Source organism: Carettochelys insculpta, chromosome 14 (assembly GCF_033958435.1).
Source record: "Carettochelys insculpta isolate YL-2023 chromosome 14, ASM3395843v1, whole genome shotgun sequence".
Lineage (NCBI taxonomy): Eukaryota > Metazoa > Chordata > Testudines > Carettochelyidae > Carettochelys > Carettochelys insculpta.
The window spans coordinates 9,417,057-9,432,759 of record NC_134150.1 but is presented as its reverse complement, the minus strand read 5'-3'; the positions used below and the strand labels follow the sequence as shown (position 1 = coordinate 9,432,759).

At 42.2% G+C, this 15,703-nt stretch overlaps 1 protein-coding gene across 1 annotated transcript in view; it reads left to right on the top strand.

Annotated features, from left to right (window-relative positions):
* SLC6A2 (solute carrier family 6 member 2) overlaps positions 1–15,703 on the top strand; it is a 154,469-nt gene that overhangs the window by 118,094 nt on the left and 20,672 nt on the right. The window contains exon 10 of the mRNA XM_075008453.1: positions 7,185–7,284. Within this exon, the coding sequence (XP_074864554.1) occupies positions 7,185–7,284 (100 nt within the window). The remainder of the gene's footprint in view (positions 1–7,184; positions 7,285–15,703) is intronic.

Here is a 15,703-nt window from a genome sequence, read left to right as displayed (position 1 = left end):
ATACCATTCAATAAACATTCTTTTGCTTGTTGTTAAAATATTTGCCATGAAGTTCATTAGCCATCCTAAATTAATCCAAACTTTGGACAGATCTCCACAGCATAGCTCCAGAGCTATTAACTGAGGAAATCTCAGACAACTGGCTCCATCAGTTACTGTAAATAGCCACACCTCTGGTATGAAGCCTCTGTATATTATCACAAGAGAAAAGCTAAACTATATCTTTGTTAAGTTCACAGAGTAAAATCATCATCACAGCTACAAAATGAATGGTACTTAACCTCTTTTTAAAATTGTTAAAGATACAAAAGAAAAAAGCCATACTTGGAACAGGCATATTCATAAATAATAAATATTGTTAGAATCTGCTATGGCTGGAAGTTTTTTCAGATGTTAGCATTAGATAGAACAGTAAGAATGTCATGAAATATTTTGCTTTGCTTCATTTCCAAACAGTAAGGAGCTTCATTAGCTAATAGTCTCTCCCATTCTCCTTACTTGACACTCAAGAACATGAGACATTTAATAGTTTGCTCAAATACCAACCAAATAAAATAAAGTTAAATGTAGCTAAGAGAGGCTGAAGAATGATTCTGAAAAAATCTTGTAAATACAATTTACCGTTCCACATCAGTGCAATGGGAGCACGCAGTGAAGACCTCACAGTCAGTTGTATGCATGGGGCCAATCTGCACAAACCTGCGGATAGGACATTGAATCAAAAAATGCAGATCTATTGGACTACAAGCATGGAGTGGTAGCCGACATGACTGTGACCGCTCCTATGCTTTGCAGCTACTTTGAAAAGCAACTCTATGGCTACGTCTACACTAGCCCCAAACTTCGAAATGGCCATGTAAATGGCCATTTCAAAGTTTACTGATGAAGCGCTGGAATGCGTATGATGGGAATAAGGGCACTTCGAAGTAGGCGGGGTCCTTTCGAAAAGGAGCCCCATTGGGACGAGCCGCGCGGTGGCGAGGCGCGTCAATTTCGAAGTGCTGTGGCTGCCCGCATGCTAATGAAGCGCTGAATATGCATTTCAGCGCTTCATCAGTAAACTTTGAAATGGCCATTTGCGTGGCCATTTCGAAGTTTGGGGCTAGTGTAGACACGGCCTATGTGTGGCAGACCCCTACCTGGAAGCTTCAGGAACTTTCTAGAAGGAAGATATGCAGGGTGGTGGGCTAATGCATTCTTGTTCCCTGACTAGGACAATTAGGACAGCCAGCTGGGGCCTTATTAGGAATCAGCCCTCATTGGTCAGCGGAGGCCCAGCTCTCCCTATAAAAGGTTCCCACTAGCTGGTTGCAGGAAGGAAGGTTTTGGAGGGCATGCTGGAGGAGCAGAGCAGAGCAGAGCAGAGCAGAGCAGAGCGAGCGAGCGAGCGAGTGAGTGAGAAGGTACCACGGGGAAGCGGTGGGCTAAGTGGCCCAGGGTGAGGTTGCTACTTTGGGGCAGGGGTGAAGGCCCTGTCAGTTGCCTCTTGTCCTCGTAGGGACCCTGGGCCGGAGTCCAGGGTAGAGGGTGGGTCTGGACTCCCCCCTCCCTTCCCCAGAGGGATTACTCTACTGGAGCAGGTGCGGGCCTGCAAGGGGACTGGCTTTATCCTCCCCACTCTGGACTTGCCTGTGATGAGGATGGCTCGCTAAGCGGAGACACCTGCCTTTGGAAAGGCCTGGGGAGATAAGGGGTCTCCATGAGTCTCTGAGGCACAACAGAGAACCACCAGGAAGTGCAGGGACCCACAGGGGCTGACGAGGGACTTTGTCACATATGCTAGCTGTAGTATGGGTTCAGTCCTGCAAGTTGCTGAGTACACAAGGCACAGAGGAATCTCACCTCCCACTGAAGTTACTGGAAATTGAGGGTGCCCTTTAACTGAGTGTTCCAGAGGAATTGAGTCAGAATTCCACCTATTTTTCAGCTCCCATTCTGTGGGTGAGCCATTTATATGGGTTGTGCCTTCCATTGCACCATTTCCCTAAGATTAAGATTTCCACTCCCTGGTTAAATGTAGTAAGATTATTATATTTCTACATAACAGACCTCTGGTACCTGGAGGATCGCAAAAGAATTTCATCTGTTTTTAAGACCTTTGATGAGCCCTCCTGTTGGAAGTGTGTAAGTGGCTAATCACTCCCTGATGGTGGGATCTACACAGAGCTGAGCTAGTTAGGGAGATCAGGTATAAAAATCACTTGCTAGGCAAACTCAAGGCCCACAAAGAACAGCTAATAGGAGAGCTTTGGACAGAGTTGAGAGATGGAGAATGAACGGCTTCCCTGGCAGGTTAGGCGCTACATGTAATTTTAAGATGATCAATGGTGGAATATGTGTGGAGAGCTGTACCAGATGTGCCAGGTTTTCTTTCCTGTATGCAACAAGAAGGGACTTCCCTGTTCATGAAACGCAATTTGATGGCTGTATTAGAGGAAAATGTTCTTGGATTGGAGGGGCAAATGGAGATGCTACTGGAAAGCAGAAGCATTCTTAGGTGTGGGAAGCATCAGTACCCTTGGGAGAAAGTAAGAGACCACAAACAAGTCAGGGAGACAGGAAACTAGAGAGGAGCAATGTTTCCAGGAGTTTTTTTCCATCCCTGGGTAGAATAAATTGTATTATGTGCACCAATGAATGTGCAGATGGACACCACCAATAGAAACGTGCTGCTGGCTGTGGGTGCTCTGCTAATCAGCTGAGCGACCCCTGAATCTCTCCTGTGCAGTCACCCAAGCACTCAACTAACATGGAACACTGGAGAAGAGTCCTGGAAAATTCATTACCCCCAGAGGGCAAGAGATCACATCCACTAGAGACAAATGTGGATTGATAGGCTGTGACCACCAGAGAGATGAAGACCATCAAGACCTCCACACAGCTAAAAGTTTCCAATCGATACCAGAGCATCAGAATGGAAACTATGGCATATTCCTCTCAAGATCCAGCTGGTCCCAGGGAATGGAGAGATGTATAGGAAACACCTGTGGACAGCAGCTAAACGTAACCTGTAAGAAAATCAAGTTTATCCACAGAGGTTTTCCAGTCATCCAAGAAAAATGGATGATGCTTGTTGGAAACTTTGTACTCAGAAGAATCAAAACATTGTTCTGAAAGAGACAGAAGGACAGCATGACAGTATACCATCTTCCTGGAACCAAGACACCAATCTAAGTTTGGATAGGCTTTTGAAGTCAATGGGCAAGGAGCTATTCATGATGGTTCACATTTGCACTAATGACACTGCATAATGGGATGTCTTACAGAAAATAAATGACTTCAGGGAACTTTGAAGTGTCATGAAGAAGAAACTTGAAATCAGAGGTCTCAAACTCATTTTACCTTAGGGCAATGCCAGTCCTCAAATCCTCCTACTGGACCAGTGGACACCCCTCTGGTAGGACTCTGGGGGAGTGGTCCTCCATCTCTCAATTCCATCTGCCAGCCCACATGCTTCCACCCCCACACAAATCTCCTGGCCCTGCCTGCTGCCCCGTAGCAATTTAAATCCTCCAGCGGGGGGAGCCCCAGTGCCACCACCATTAGAACAGCAGTGTTAAGAGTGGCTTCCAGCTGCTAATCCGTGTGACTTCCAGCACAACCCTGTGGCCTGGGAGAGGAGTGCACAGTGCTCTCCTGTCCATAGAATGATTTGATGTGACCACACTGTGCCACATACTTTGTGGTGCAGGGAGCATACCACTGTGGTTGCCTGAACTGTCCTAAGGATAGGATATTCTCCCATACTTAGTTTAGCCCACAGGGTCCTGGAGTGGCCAAGAGTTGGCAGCATGGGTGGGACCCCTGCCCACCCTCATCATGGCAATGGGGGCTTCAGGGAGTGGACGTACACAGCAGTCTGCTTTACTCAGCTGCCACCTCCCAATCTTGAGGATAGGGCATTAAGGGAAGGAGCACGGGGTGGGGGGAAGAAGGGCAGGAGCAGAGCCAGGGCTAGACTTGGGGAAACAGTGCACAGAACCCAGTGGGGCCCATTCAGTGGATGGGTAGTCACATGGGCACTAAATTAATAACAGAAGAGGAGAAATAAAGCAGGGAAAATAGGAGACCTTATTTGTCACAGACTCAAGATTCTGAAAACAAAATTAATGAAGGAACCAGAAGATACCTACCCTCTTTGGCATATTCTTCTCAGTTCTACTAAATTGCACGTTTCAAAACTTGTGCCACGATGTGTTTCTCCACACAAGATTAGATGGCTCTCTCTACAACCTGACAAGACTGAAGGCCAAAACTAAGGTCAAGAAAGTCCTCATTACAGAACTCCTCTCTGCAGATGATGCAGCTTTCATCACTCATAATGAAAACATGCTACAGTCACTGATGGATTCTCTGTCCAGAGCCTGCAAGTTGTTTTCCCTTCACATAAGCATGAAGAAAACTGTTGTGTTCACTCAAGGTATACCTCAGCAACTCAGTGTCATTCTGGGTAATAGCCCATTAGATGTGGTTCAGCAATTCTGTTACCTTGGATCTACTGTCACCACAAACCTATCCGTGGATGAAGAAATGAACATCAGAATCAAGAAGGCAGCTAATATTTTTTGGCAGATTTATTAAACAAGCCTGGAAGAATCCTAGGCTGACAGTGAAAACAAAGATACTAATCTACCAGATATGTGTATTGAGTATCCTGCTTTATGGTTCTGAGGCATGGACCACCTACCTGAACCAGAAGTAAAAATTGAATGGCTTCCATCTTTGCTGCCTCTGCAGAATTATAAATATCAATTGGCAAGATAAAGTTTCAAATGCAGATGTCCTGTCAAGAGCTGGCATACCCAGCCTCATAGCGATCCTCAACAGCAGAAGACTACGATGGCTTGGTCTTGTGAGAAGAATGGGCGATGAACATCTTCCCCTAGAAATCCTCTTGGGTGAACTGTCACGTGGGTTGGGAACAAGAGGAAGACCAAAGCCAAGATTCAAAGATACATGCAAAAACACCATGAAAAAAATTCAACATTGATCCAAAATCCTGGGAATCTACTTCATCAGATCGAAATACTGTTGACAATTGCTATGACACAGCACATCATCCTTCAATAGTATATGTGCAAGCCACCCAAAAGAAGTTTGTGTTAGAAGGAAAAACTCTCAGATTCAAGAATTCGGAAATAGACTGACATGCAGTTATTGCAATTGACCATGCAAATCCAATATTGGACAGATAAGCCATGAGAGAAGCTGCAGACTCAAACACTGCCCATAGATCCTCACCGCCACTGCTAACCACTATCTCTCAAAGTGAAAAGGGGCCATGGTAATTGTCTATACACCAATGCTAGGAACCAGGATAACAAACAAGACTGAACTGGAATTGCTCATTTATGAGCATAAATCCAGTCAAGCTGGTATTACTGAAACCTAGTGGGATATGTAAGACTTCAAAATTAAAATCAGTGGTTGTAACCTTTTAGGAAAGACTGAGTGGGCAAAGGGGGAATGGTGTTCTACGTCAAAAATAACATTATCCATTTTGGAGCCACTGAAAACTTGGAAGAATGTGTTCTTGAATACTCATGAATAATGTCCTAACACATAAACCACAAGAGGGTGTTTTTGGTGTGTCCAGCATAGGGGAATTCTGTGAGTCTCAAGAGATAAAGAAAAACTGATCACAGCTAAAAATTAATTATATCTTAAGTATAAGTGATCAAGACTTTATCCTGATTACAATATGGAAGCGGAATAAAGTACAGACCAATAATATATATTCTTGGTGCTTTAACAGGGCCAGTTTCACAAAGCTGAAAACAATTATGAACCAGCTCAGCTGGAAGGAAAAATTTAATCATAAAAATCTGAATGATGATTGGAAAATGTTTAACTAGATGCGCAAAAAACACAATTGAGGAAGGCTGTATTGATGTTAAAATTAACCTGGTTTTGAGGGGAAGTGAAGACAAATATAAAAAAAAATAAAAATATATAATATTTTAAAAAAGGAGAAACTGATAGTAATGAATATAAATTAAAAGCCAGGAACTGTAGAAAACTGATAAAGGAAAAAAAGGAGTGCAAGGAGAAATATATGGCCATCAGCATTAATGACAATAAGGAGAGTTAAATCTACTGGGGAAGAAAAATACAGGACAATTATAGTGGCCCATTACTATGTGGAAATTTTAGAATTATCAGTAATAACCCAGAAAAGCAAAAGTGTTCAATAAATATATCTGTTCCATATTTTGGAGGAAAAAGCCAGCTGATGTAGTATCTGAAGTGTATGTTAAATAGCAAATACATAGTTAAATAAATAGTTAAATACAATTAAACTTTTTTGAATCAGCAAGTCCACGTGACATGCATACAAGAGCTTTTAAAGAGTCAGCTAAGGAACTCACTGGACAGTTAATGTTGATTTTCAGTGTCTTGAAACACAGGGGGACTTTCAGAAGGCTGAAAGAAACCAAATGTACCAAACTTTTAAAAGGGCAGATGGGATGACCTAGATAATTATGGGCCTTATAAGTGACTTATCATTGTATGTACCTACTTCAAGTGGGATGTGTTCTATTTAATATTTTTTCCAGTGAGCTGGAATGAAACAAAATTATCAATGACAAAATTTGCAGATGACACAAAAATTGGGAGTGGTAAGTGATGAAAAGGACAGCTACACCATTCCTACAATGCATAAATGGGGGGATTCAAGAAGGCTGTTTATAAATTGACAGTGCTCAGAGAAGAGCCACCAGAATGATTAAAGGATTGGTAAACGTCTCTTCTAGTTACAGACTCAGGTATATTAATCTATTTGTTTTAACAAAGCGAAGTTTAGAGAGTGACTTGATTATAGTCTGTAAGTCTCCACATAGGAAACTAATATTTAATAATAGATTCTTCAGTCTAGAAGTGAAAGTTATAACATAATCCAGTGGCTGATAATTCAATGTATACAAATTCAGACTGGAAATAAGACTTTTAATACTGAAAATAATTGACCATTAGCACACTACACCAAGCATCATGGTGTATTTTCCTTCACGGTCCATTTTCAAATCAAGACAAGGCTTTTCTAAAAGATCTGGTCTAAGAATAATTTTGGGGATGTTCTCTAGCCCATGTTATGTAGGAGGTTGGTCTATATGAGCACAGTCTTCTATTTTGGCCTAGGAATCTGTGAATGTGTAATACTTGTTGGATGATTTATGCCACAGGGTGGAATTTACGTGCTCACTCTACTGGATACTTTTGCGGCTGGGACTTCAATATTGTTTGCTGTTTTAATGGAGGCAATTGGAGTTTCCTGGTTTTATGGTAAGTGCTTTTCTTCTTTGTGACAACAAAAAGTCCTGTGAACTTCTGGCTGTCTCCATGATACTGTGGCCTAAGGTGATATGGGAGATATGGGAAGTAGGGGCAGCTCCTCCAAGGGAGGATATGGCAAGTAGGGGCAGCTTCTCCGAGCCGCAGGGAGCTGGAAAGGAGACGGTGGCTGCTGGCACTCCCTGGGAGCCCTGGGGAAGGAGCAACCACCAGTGCTTCCACAGAGCCCCAGGGAAGTGGCAGCCATCAGCGATCCCTGGGAGCCTGGGGAAGCAGCAGCCGCTGGCGATTCCCAAGAGCCTCAGGGAAGCAGCAGCCACCAGTGATCCCCAGAAGCCCAGGCAAGCCGCAGCTGCCAGCACTCCCCACGCCCTGGGAAAGTAGCAGCTCTGCACGCTCCCCAACTTTCCAAAGGCTCAGGTAAGTGACTCTTGCCAGCAGTTGCTGGCAGAAAAGTGGGCTGTGGGGTGGCGGCTGGAATGGCCCCATTATGGGACAATGAGTCCCTTTTAAAAAATTAGTCAGGAGACCTTTTTGGCATTCCAAATACAGGACCGTCCCACCCAATGTGGGACAGATGGTCACCTGAATGTGGCTCAGAGCTGTAAGTAATAATGTGAGTGTGTTGTGTAGCAGAAACCAGAAGAGAAGTTGCTCTTCATCTTTTTACACAGTGACAAGAATATATATGTTCTATAAGCTAAATTTGGGAAACATGCACAAAGCCAAAATAAACTGCCTTGGACAGAGGGTCACTGTTGGGCAAGAGTCCTCCGATTCTTCCCAGGGAGTTGTAGCTTTTAATACAGCCTGTGGGTTGCAATCACACCTCTGAACCACGCAGAATTTCAGGCCAGTGTATTAGCTTAAATACAGAGCCAGTTACACTGACCCTACCTCCACAGAACTTCTCTGCTACCCTCAGGGACCACAGAAGCTTTGTGGTCTTTCCATGTCCTATTCAATGGACATAGGATGGCTTGACACAATAGACTTGTATTAATTTCTTTCTGGGCAGTTCTTCTGCTTAGTCTGATTTTGTAATATAGTGCCTGGTGAAATAGTACTGTAGCACTGACTTTTTGCTTTGTTATATGCCTAGTGTATGAGTAGATCCATCAATGAACCAGTGGACACTAAATACATCTACATATCTGTATCTATATATGTATATTAGTGCAGCAGTTTAGTCTCTAATGACAGTTAGGCAACAAGCCGTCCTTTGCACATTTAACATCTCCCTTTGTGAGCTTCAACCCAAATGCTGCTGTTGTCTTAACAATAGATTTTAAGATATGATGAGCCAGGCTTGGGAGCTCTCTGTAGACACTAAGGTCCGTGTGAGATGGCTCCATAAATTCAAACAGCAATCTTTCCCAATGATCATACTTCCATAATTCTGGGAGATTTTCAAATGCTCAAAAGGAAGTAAAATGCCCAATTCCTATTAAAAGTCATTGACAGCTGGGCACCTAACACCTGATTGCATGTTCACTAAAGGGATGTGTACTGAGGGTGTGGAAAGGGGTAAGGGGCTTTCCATTAAGGACAAGGCACAGCAGGAGTTTAGGGACAGCTCTGCTCATATTATCTGTGAGGTACACAGCACTACTCAAGGCATAGGAAGGAAGGGGAGGCAGGAGGATCATGCTCCCCTTCCCAGAAGGCAGAGAAGGACCTCTCCCCAGGGGTTGTATGTTATCCAGTGTAATGAGGTCTAGCAACAAGCACATTTCCTTGCAGGCCAAGCATCAGGAGATATTCTGATGGCCACCTGGCACTGCCTTCATGCTGGAGTGGCTTTGCACCAGTCCCAATACAAAGATATTTCAGTGAAGCCTACCGGAGAATAATACTCATACAAAGGATGGTTCAAGATCTGCTCCAAGATGCATGTGTGCAGTTTCCATTTAACTCCTTGATAATTGCACAAGCAATATATTAAGCAAAGTTTGGCCATTCATATGTTCTGTTCCCTCAAGTATCTAAATATTATACACACAGAGGCTTAAAAATACAGGAGGGTTATGTAAGGAAGAAGAGTAAAATATATGTTTTGTTTTCCCAGTATATACATGACCAAACATTGGCAATCAGACACTGCTCATTCTCCTCTGAACCAATATGAATGAATTATGGTGAACTTAGCCAGAAGAAGAGCGACTGTATTTAGTTTACTAATATTATGGGCTTCTAAATCAGGATAGACCCAATACTCAACTAACAGGAATTTTAAAACTGGTATAATCTTGTGGAAAATGTCCAGTGTTGTGCAAGTCTGCCAAGAAAGAAGAGTTTCAGGGATATAACTGTTGGAAAGCTGCTTGAAATATAAAATAGCCCTGAAAGCTAATTCTATTGTAGCATTTTGTCGGGCAATGAAAATGATATGGGGGCTGGAGCACATGACATATGAGGAGAGGCTGAGGGAGTTGGGTTTATTTAGTTTGCGAAGAGAAGAGTGAGGGGCAATTTGATAGCCTTCAGCTCCCTGAAAGGGGCATCTAAAGAGGACAAAGACAGATGGCAGAAAGAGGACAGTAGTGATGGATGGCAGAACAAGGAGCAATTGTCTCAAGTTACAGAGCAGGAAATGTAGGTTGGATATTAGGAAAAACCATTTCACTAGGAGGGTGGTGAAGCACCAGAATGCATTACCGAGAAAGGTGGTGGAATCTCCATCCCTGGAGATTAGAATCATGGGATGCTAGGGCTGGAAGGGACCTCAGGAGGTCATTGAGTCCAGCCCCCTGCCTAAAACAGGATCAACCCCAACTAAATCATCCCAGCCAGGACTTTATCAAGCCAGAACTTAAAAACCCTAGGGATGGAGACTGGAGGGATGGAGACTGGGACTGGCTTGACAAAGTCCTGGCTGGGATGATTTAATTAGGGTTGATCCCACTTTAGGCAGGGGGCTGGACTCGATGACCTCCTGAGGTCCCTTTCAGCCCTAGGATTCTATGATTCTATCTGTTTTTTCAAAATCTACAGGTCCTCCATTTGTTCACTGCTTTGCTGTATAAATATGGTCAGTTGTAGGCAATCCTGCTTATAAAGAGAATTTACATTAGGTAAACTTATTTTTTCCTTCTATAATTTGCTTTGGAAAATGTATTCTTTCCTTTAGTGGAGTGGGTTTCAAGTGGATAAAAGTGTCTTCTAGCTTAGACTTCTGAGATGGTGCTTTCCACGTTTTGATTTTTGTGCCTGTATTTTTGCTTTTTAGACTTTAAGATTATGTTCCATTCTGATTTGAGAAGACACAAGGAATTATCTAACTTAGAAATGGCCTGAATTCCTTTTTATAGCATGCTTTCTCCTGCGAAAATTAGAGTTTTGATTGTTTCTTGTTTGTGAGCCAGCTAGATTGCTCCACTTTATTAACAATAAAATATCACGTATTACTCTACACTAATATGATTGTGTTTATATATGCACTATAATGATCTTGTATGATTCAGTGGGGACAGATAGCTATTTTTATATGCAAAGAATGGAAGGGGGAGGGGTAGCTTATAGGTTTGTATGTTGCCCTGTTAAAGCAAGGGTTGCAAGTTCAATCCTTGTGGAGGCCATTTAGGGGTTTTAGGAAAATAGGTATCAGGGATGGTGCTTGGTCCTGCCAAGGGGGCAGGGAACTGGACTAGATGATCTCCTGAGGTCTCTCCCAGCTCTAGGAGATATATGTATCTCCAGTTATAAACTGAAGTTGTATTGTACTTAGACTAATAGGATCCCATTTTCCCAGGACTCAATTCTGCCAATTTTATGATAGCAAGGGGCTACAGGAAAGTAAGATAATATGCATAAGTGAAGGTGGCCATACAAGGCTTATATTCCTTCTGTTCAGCATGTGAGGTTCAATGTTTTTAAACTCTTTTTAGCCATTTTCCCTGATGCTTCTCATGCCTTTTAAGCCTAAAGGCCTACAATTTGGATTCTGTTAAAGATCTGGAGCCTTAAATTCCACCTGTTCTATTGGATGTTGTTTTAAAACTCCCCTGAAACTCCAAAGCAAGGAAGCATACCAACTGAGAATTAGAAGGAACTTTAAATCTCCATTAGTCACTGAATCATTTTGAACACTCCTGGGGGAATTGGGTCTGCATTAGCCAACTCTAAAGGTATAATGAAAATGCTATTCTATTTCTCTTGGAAGGGACTGTAGCATTTCTTGAACTTCTCCCTGCCAAAGGTGCTGAAATTGTAACAACTTAAATTTCTTCCCCGAATAGCCAATTGTTTAAGGAAGTTCTGGATTTTCTCTGGGAACTCCATAATGTAACATAAAATGAACGTGGGAAGCCGTATAATCTTATAAATCTCTAGCATGTTTTTGTCCTTAAATGACCTAATGCATATCCAGATACAGTGTATCCAGATAATGGCCTGTTTTTGTTTCCAATCAATCAGCTATTCCCAGATCACCTGGTGTATTGTTGTTGTGGGTTTTTCAATGTTCTCATCTCATCCAAATAACTAAGGCCCCAAGTGTGGAGCAAAGGTCTGAGTACAACTATAATTTGCCATGTTTGTAACCTCATCTGTTATGTTTCCAGCCAATTTTTCAGACATTATAAACATTGAAAACTTGCTTCCCAATTACTTCCCCAGTGGTTATTCTGTAGTCAGCTGCAGTATTGATATCAGATAAAAGTTGCACATAACAGCTCCACTTTTGCTCTTTCAAAAGTCAAAGCAGCATTCATACTCCTCCTTTAATGACTTAGCAATTGGGGTACTTTGCTAATTTTTAATTTCTGTTCTGCTTTCAAATTACTTATGTTCCAACTATTGAGGACACCACCTAGGAAGACTTTCTTTATTCTGTCAAAAGTATTCTAAATATTTAGGCAATTTGGTAGGCCGCTCAAATGATAAGCACCTGAACAGTGTGATATTAATAGCAAGCCCATCTCCTTTGCTCTCCCCAGCAACTTCAGGAAGAAATTGAATGTCCTAAGGGTCCCATAATAATAATCTGTACGTGGGTAAATAGTTCTTACTCACAGTAAGTACTCCTGTTTTGACAGCATCAACTCAAGCCATCTATCATATCTGAAGATGATTGCCATTAAAAAGTCAGTATCATTAATCAACCATTCATGAACCATTTTTTCTCTAAGCTATCACCTCCTCTCTCCTCATCATAATAGAGTTCATAGACATAACTGGCCAGCATTCAAGCATGTATTTTCCCCTAAAGACTTTATGTGACTCATCCTAATATATACTGAGCTAGCTGTCCTGATTACTGGTGAAATGATTCTTCTTTTTCTGACAGTCATCTTATTTTCTTCTTAGAGATAGTGCTGTATGACCATCATTGTGTTTTATAAAGTTCTCAGGTATTCTTGCTCCTACTGCCATTTACCTCCCTCAGCCATTATTTTATCCCATCTGCAAACCTCCCTTTATTTTTCTAATTAAACTCACAAATGGAAACTTATGTCAAGCACGAAATCTGAAGGGATGACAACCACAACTGCTGCATCTAAAGAAAATAAAGAATGTCAGACACACAGTCCTTGGAATGATAATTCTGTTCATCAGAGATAGCACACATCTCACAGGTTGTAATGCGTCATCTTAATAAAACAATTAAAGGAACTAGATTTTGGAGAAAAATGCTTTTTAATGGAGGTAAATATTAGAGTGTGTGCCAAAGAGAAGGATGCCCATACTCTGGTTTGGCAGCTGGGCATAAAAATAGCCTTGTTTCTTTAATGATGAAGAGTTATTTTCTGTTACTGAAATGGGATTTACTGTGCTCCACAATGGCTAGGCTTGGATGAAGTCAACAAAGTAAATCATCTGAACTCAATCAGAATTCTCTTTATTTGTGAGACATTCTCCATTTGCTCACCACCTCTTGTCTCCCCGCCCCTCCATAATTGGGAAAACATCTATTCATTAGTCTCAAGCAGCTGATAAATGTTTTTACTGACACAATAAAACCTGCTGCTCTATAAAGAACAATTTATTGCAGCCCCAGGTGCTATTTTAATCACTGGCTGATTAAATCTGGCATGACTTGACCACCCCTTTTCTCTGATAGACCCCAGTTGCCTTAGTGACCCAGCAGGAGCATTAGCTTTGCCCAAAGGCAAACTTGACATTTTGGCACAGACCAAAACTGTGGAAATATTGAGTGCACATAATACCTATGTCTATTAACTGCAAATCTTTTGTTCCAAAGATTTTTGTGAGGTAGGGGATCTGATTTTTTTTAGAAAGTAATAATATTTTAGCTGCCATTGTGTCTTAATACCAATTTCCTTGTGTAAATATAGCAAGGGTATGCTTGGCTTGCTACATATTCTCCGAAAAGTCTCTTCCACCCCACATTAAAATCTGTTTATTAGCATCACTGCCAGGCAAAGCTCCATGCCACAGGATTTACAGTCACAAGCCCTGTCATGGAATGTTTCTGTAAAGGAATACACTTAACATTTGTGAACAGTGAATTCCTGTTTCCAATTCAGCTTCACGTTTTCAGTTGCTTGGAATCTTCTCAAATAAAATCCTTCTGGGCTGAAACTTTTCACACTTGGGCTCAGCTCATGAGTGAATTTGTTTGGAATGTTTGAGTTAAATGGGTTGAGCCATTTGGCTGAGCGGGAGACAAGTATTAGCCAGGAACTGACTTTCAACATCATATTTTTGTTCACCTCACATCACTTCACACATAGATTCAGGGTGCCAAGGAGCAAACTGCAGAAAGGGCCAAATTTGAGCAACATTGTAACTCTGTGTGCCATGTCGCAATGTTACTCTCTCAAATTTGGCGCAGCAACTGCCCCATCATACCAGCAGGAAAGGGAATCTGTCATTACACCACCCAACTCCAGTCAGAGACTAAGACGCTTCCAAATACAGGTTCTGAGAAGTAAGAGTGACATGCTCTCCACCATCCCCCCCGCCCCCCGACTTAAAAGGCTGAACAGTGAATCTTTTTCCCTATTTCTAGCACCCAGGCATAGATACCATCTGCAAATATTCATATGGCCAAAAGAAACAGACACAGAAATAGTTATAGAAGAGCAAACAAAAATGGGGCAAACATGGTTGGAGTGAACAGAAATTTAGAATTCATCAATAACTTGGGAGAAATGTTCCCCGCTCTTCTTTGAACTCTGACAGAACTGTCAACTGTGGTGGCCTCCAGACCTCTCAACAGCACAAGCCATGTGTGCTCCCTACTACTTCTTGCTAATGTCAGCAGCCATTCTGCATTGCATTACTGGGTGACCGCATGGCTGTAGCACCCAGTGCTGTGCAGGGTTGGTTCCAGAGGGAAACGTTAAACCATTGCTCCTTGTTCTGCCATCTGTCACTCCTGAGAACAACCTCTCTCTATTCTCTTTAGAGCCCCACTTCAGGAAGCTGAAGGCTGCTTTCAAATCCCACCTCACTATTCTGCAAACTAAATAAGACCAGATTCTTCAGCCTCTGCTCACAGATCATGTGCTCCAGCCCCCTAATCATTTTTGTTGCCCTCCGCTGGACCTGCTCCAATGCACCCACATCCTTTCTCTACTGGGGGCCCAGAACTGGATGCAATAGTCCCGGGCTGTGGCCACACTAGCCCCTCCTTTTGGAGGGGCTATGGTAATGAAGAGCTTCAGCAGATGCTAATGAGGCGCTGCCATGAATATGCAGCTCATCATTAGCATAATGGTGGCTGCATGTGATTCGAAAGTGCCACTTTTGAAATGCACAACGCCCATGTGACTAGGGGCCTTTCAAAACGAACCCCTGAATTTGAAGGCTCCTTCTTCCCATTTGGTTTTGGGAGGCTTGTCACTGATTCCAAAGAGAGCAAGGTTTGATTCTAAAATACAAGGAAACTAACTGTGGCATGTATCATCACTTTGTTTATTTAAAGTATATGACTTTTCATTTTGAAAGATTTCAGGAGCATTTAATGAACTCTTTCAACAGATATTCATACAACCAACACATTTCATTTTCAGGGTTACAAAAAGTTGCTGAATGTGCATATGTTACCCAGAGTAACACACAGCTATTTTGATAGCATGAAGATGCTGATCAACAGTACACATCAAGATCCAGAGAATCTTGGAAGTTAGGAAGCATACTTTCCCCAACCAAACTGGGCAGAATTAGGAATGCCAAATGTTAAACTCACATTCTTAAAAGAGGAAAGATTTGCAGAGTTAGTTCGAGATCATTGGGACAGGAATAGAAATAAAACAATAAAGGATAAAGCAGTATTTCCTGTAACTGCACTGAAGTGGCTAAAGTGTTTTGCTGAGAAGGAATGGATTACTTCTGATCTTTGTGTACATGCTTAAAAGCTTTGCTGAATTCGGACCATTAAAATGCACATTCTAAATCACTAAGCCTCTGTACTGTCTAATACACTATGAGCCTGATTCTCAGT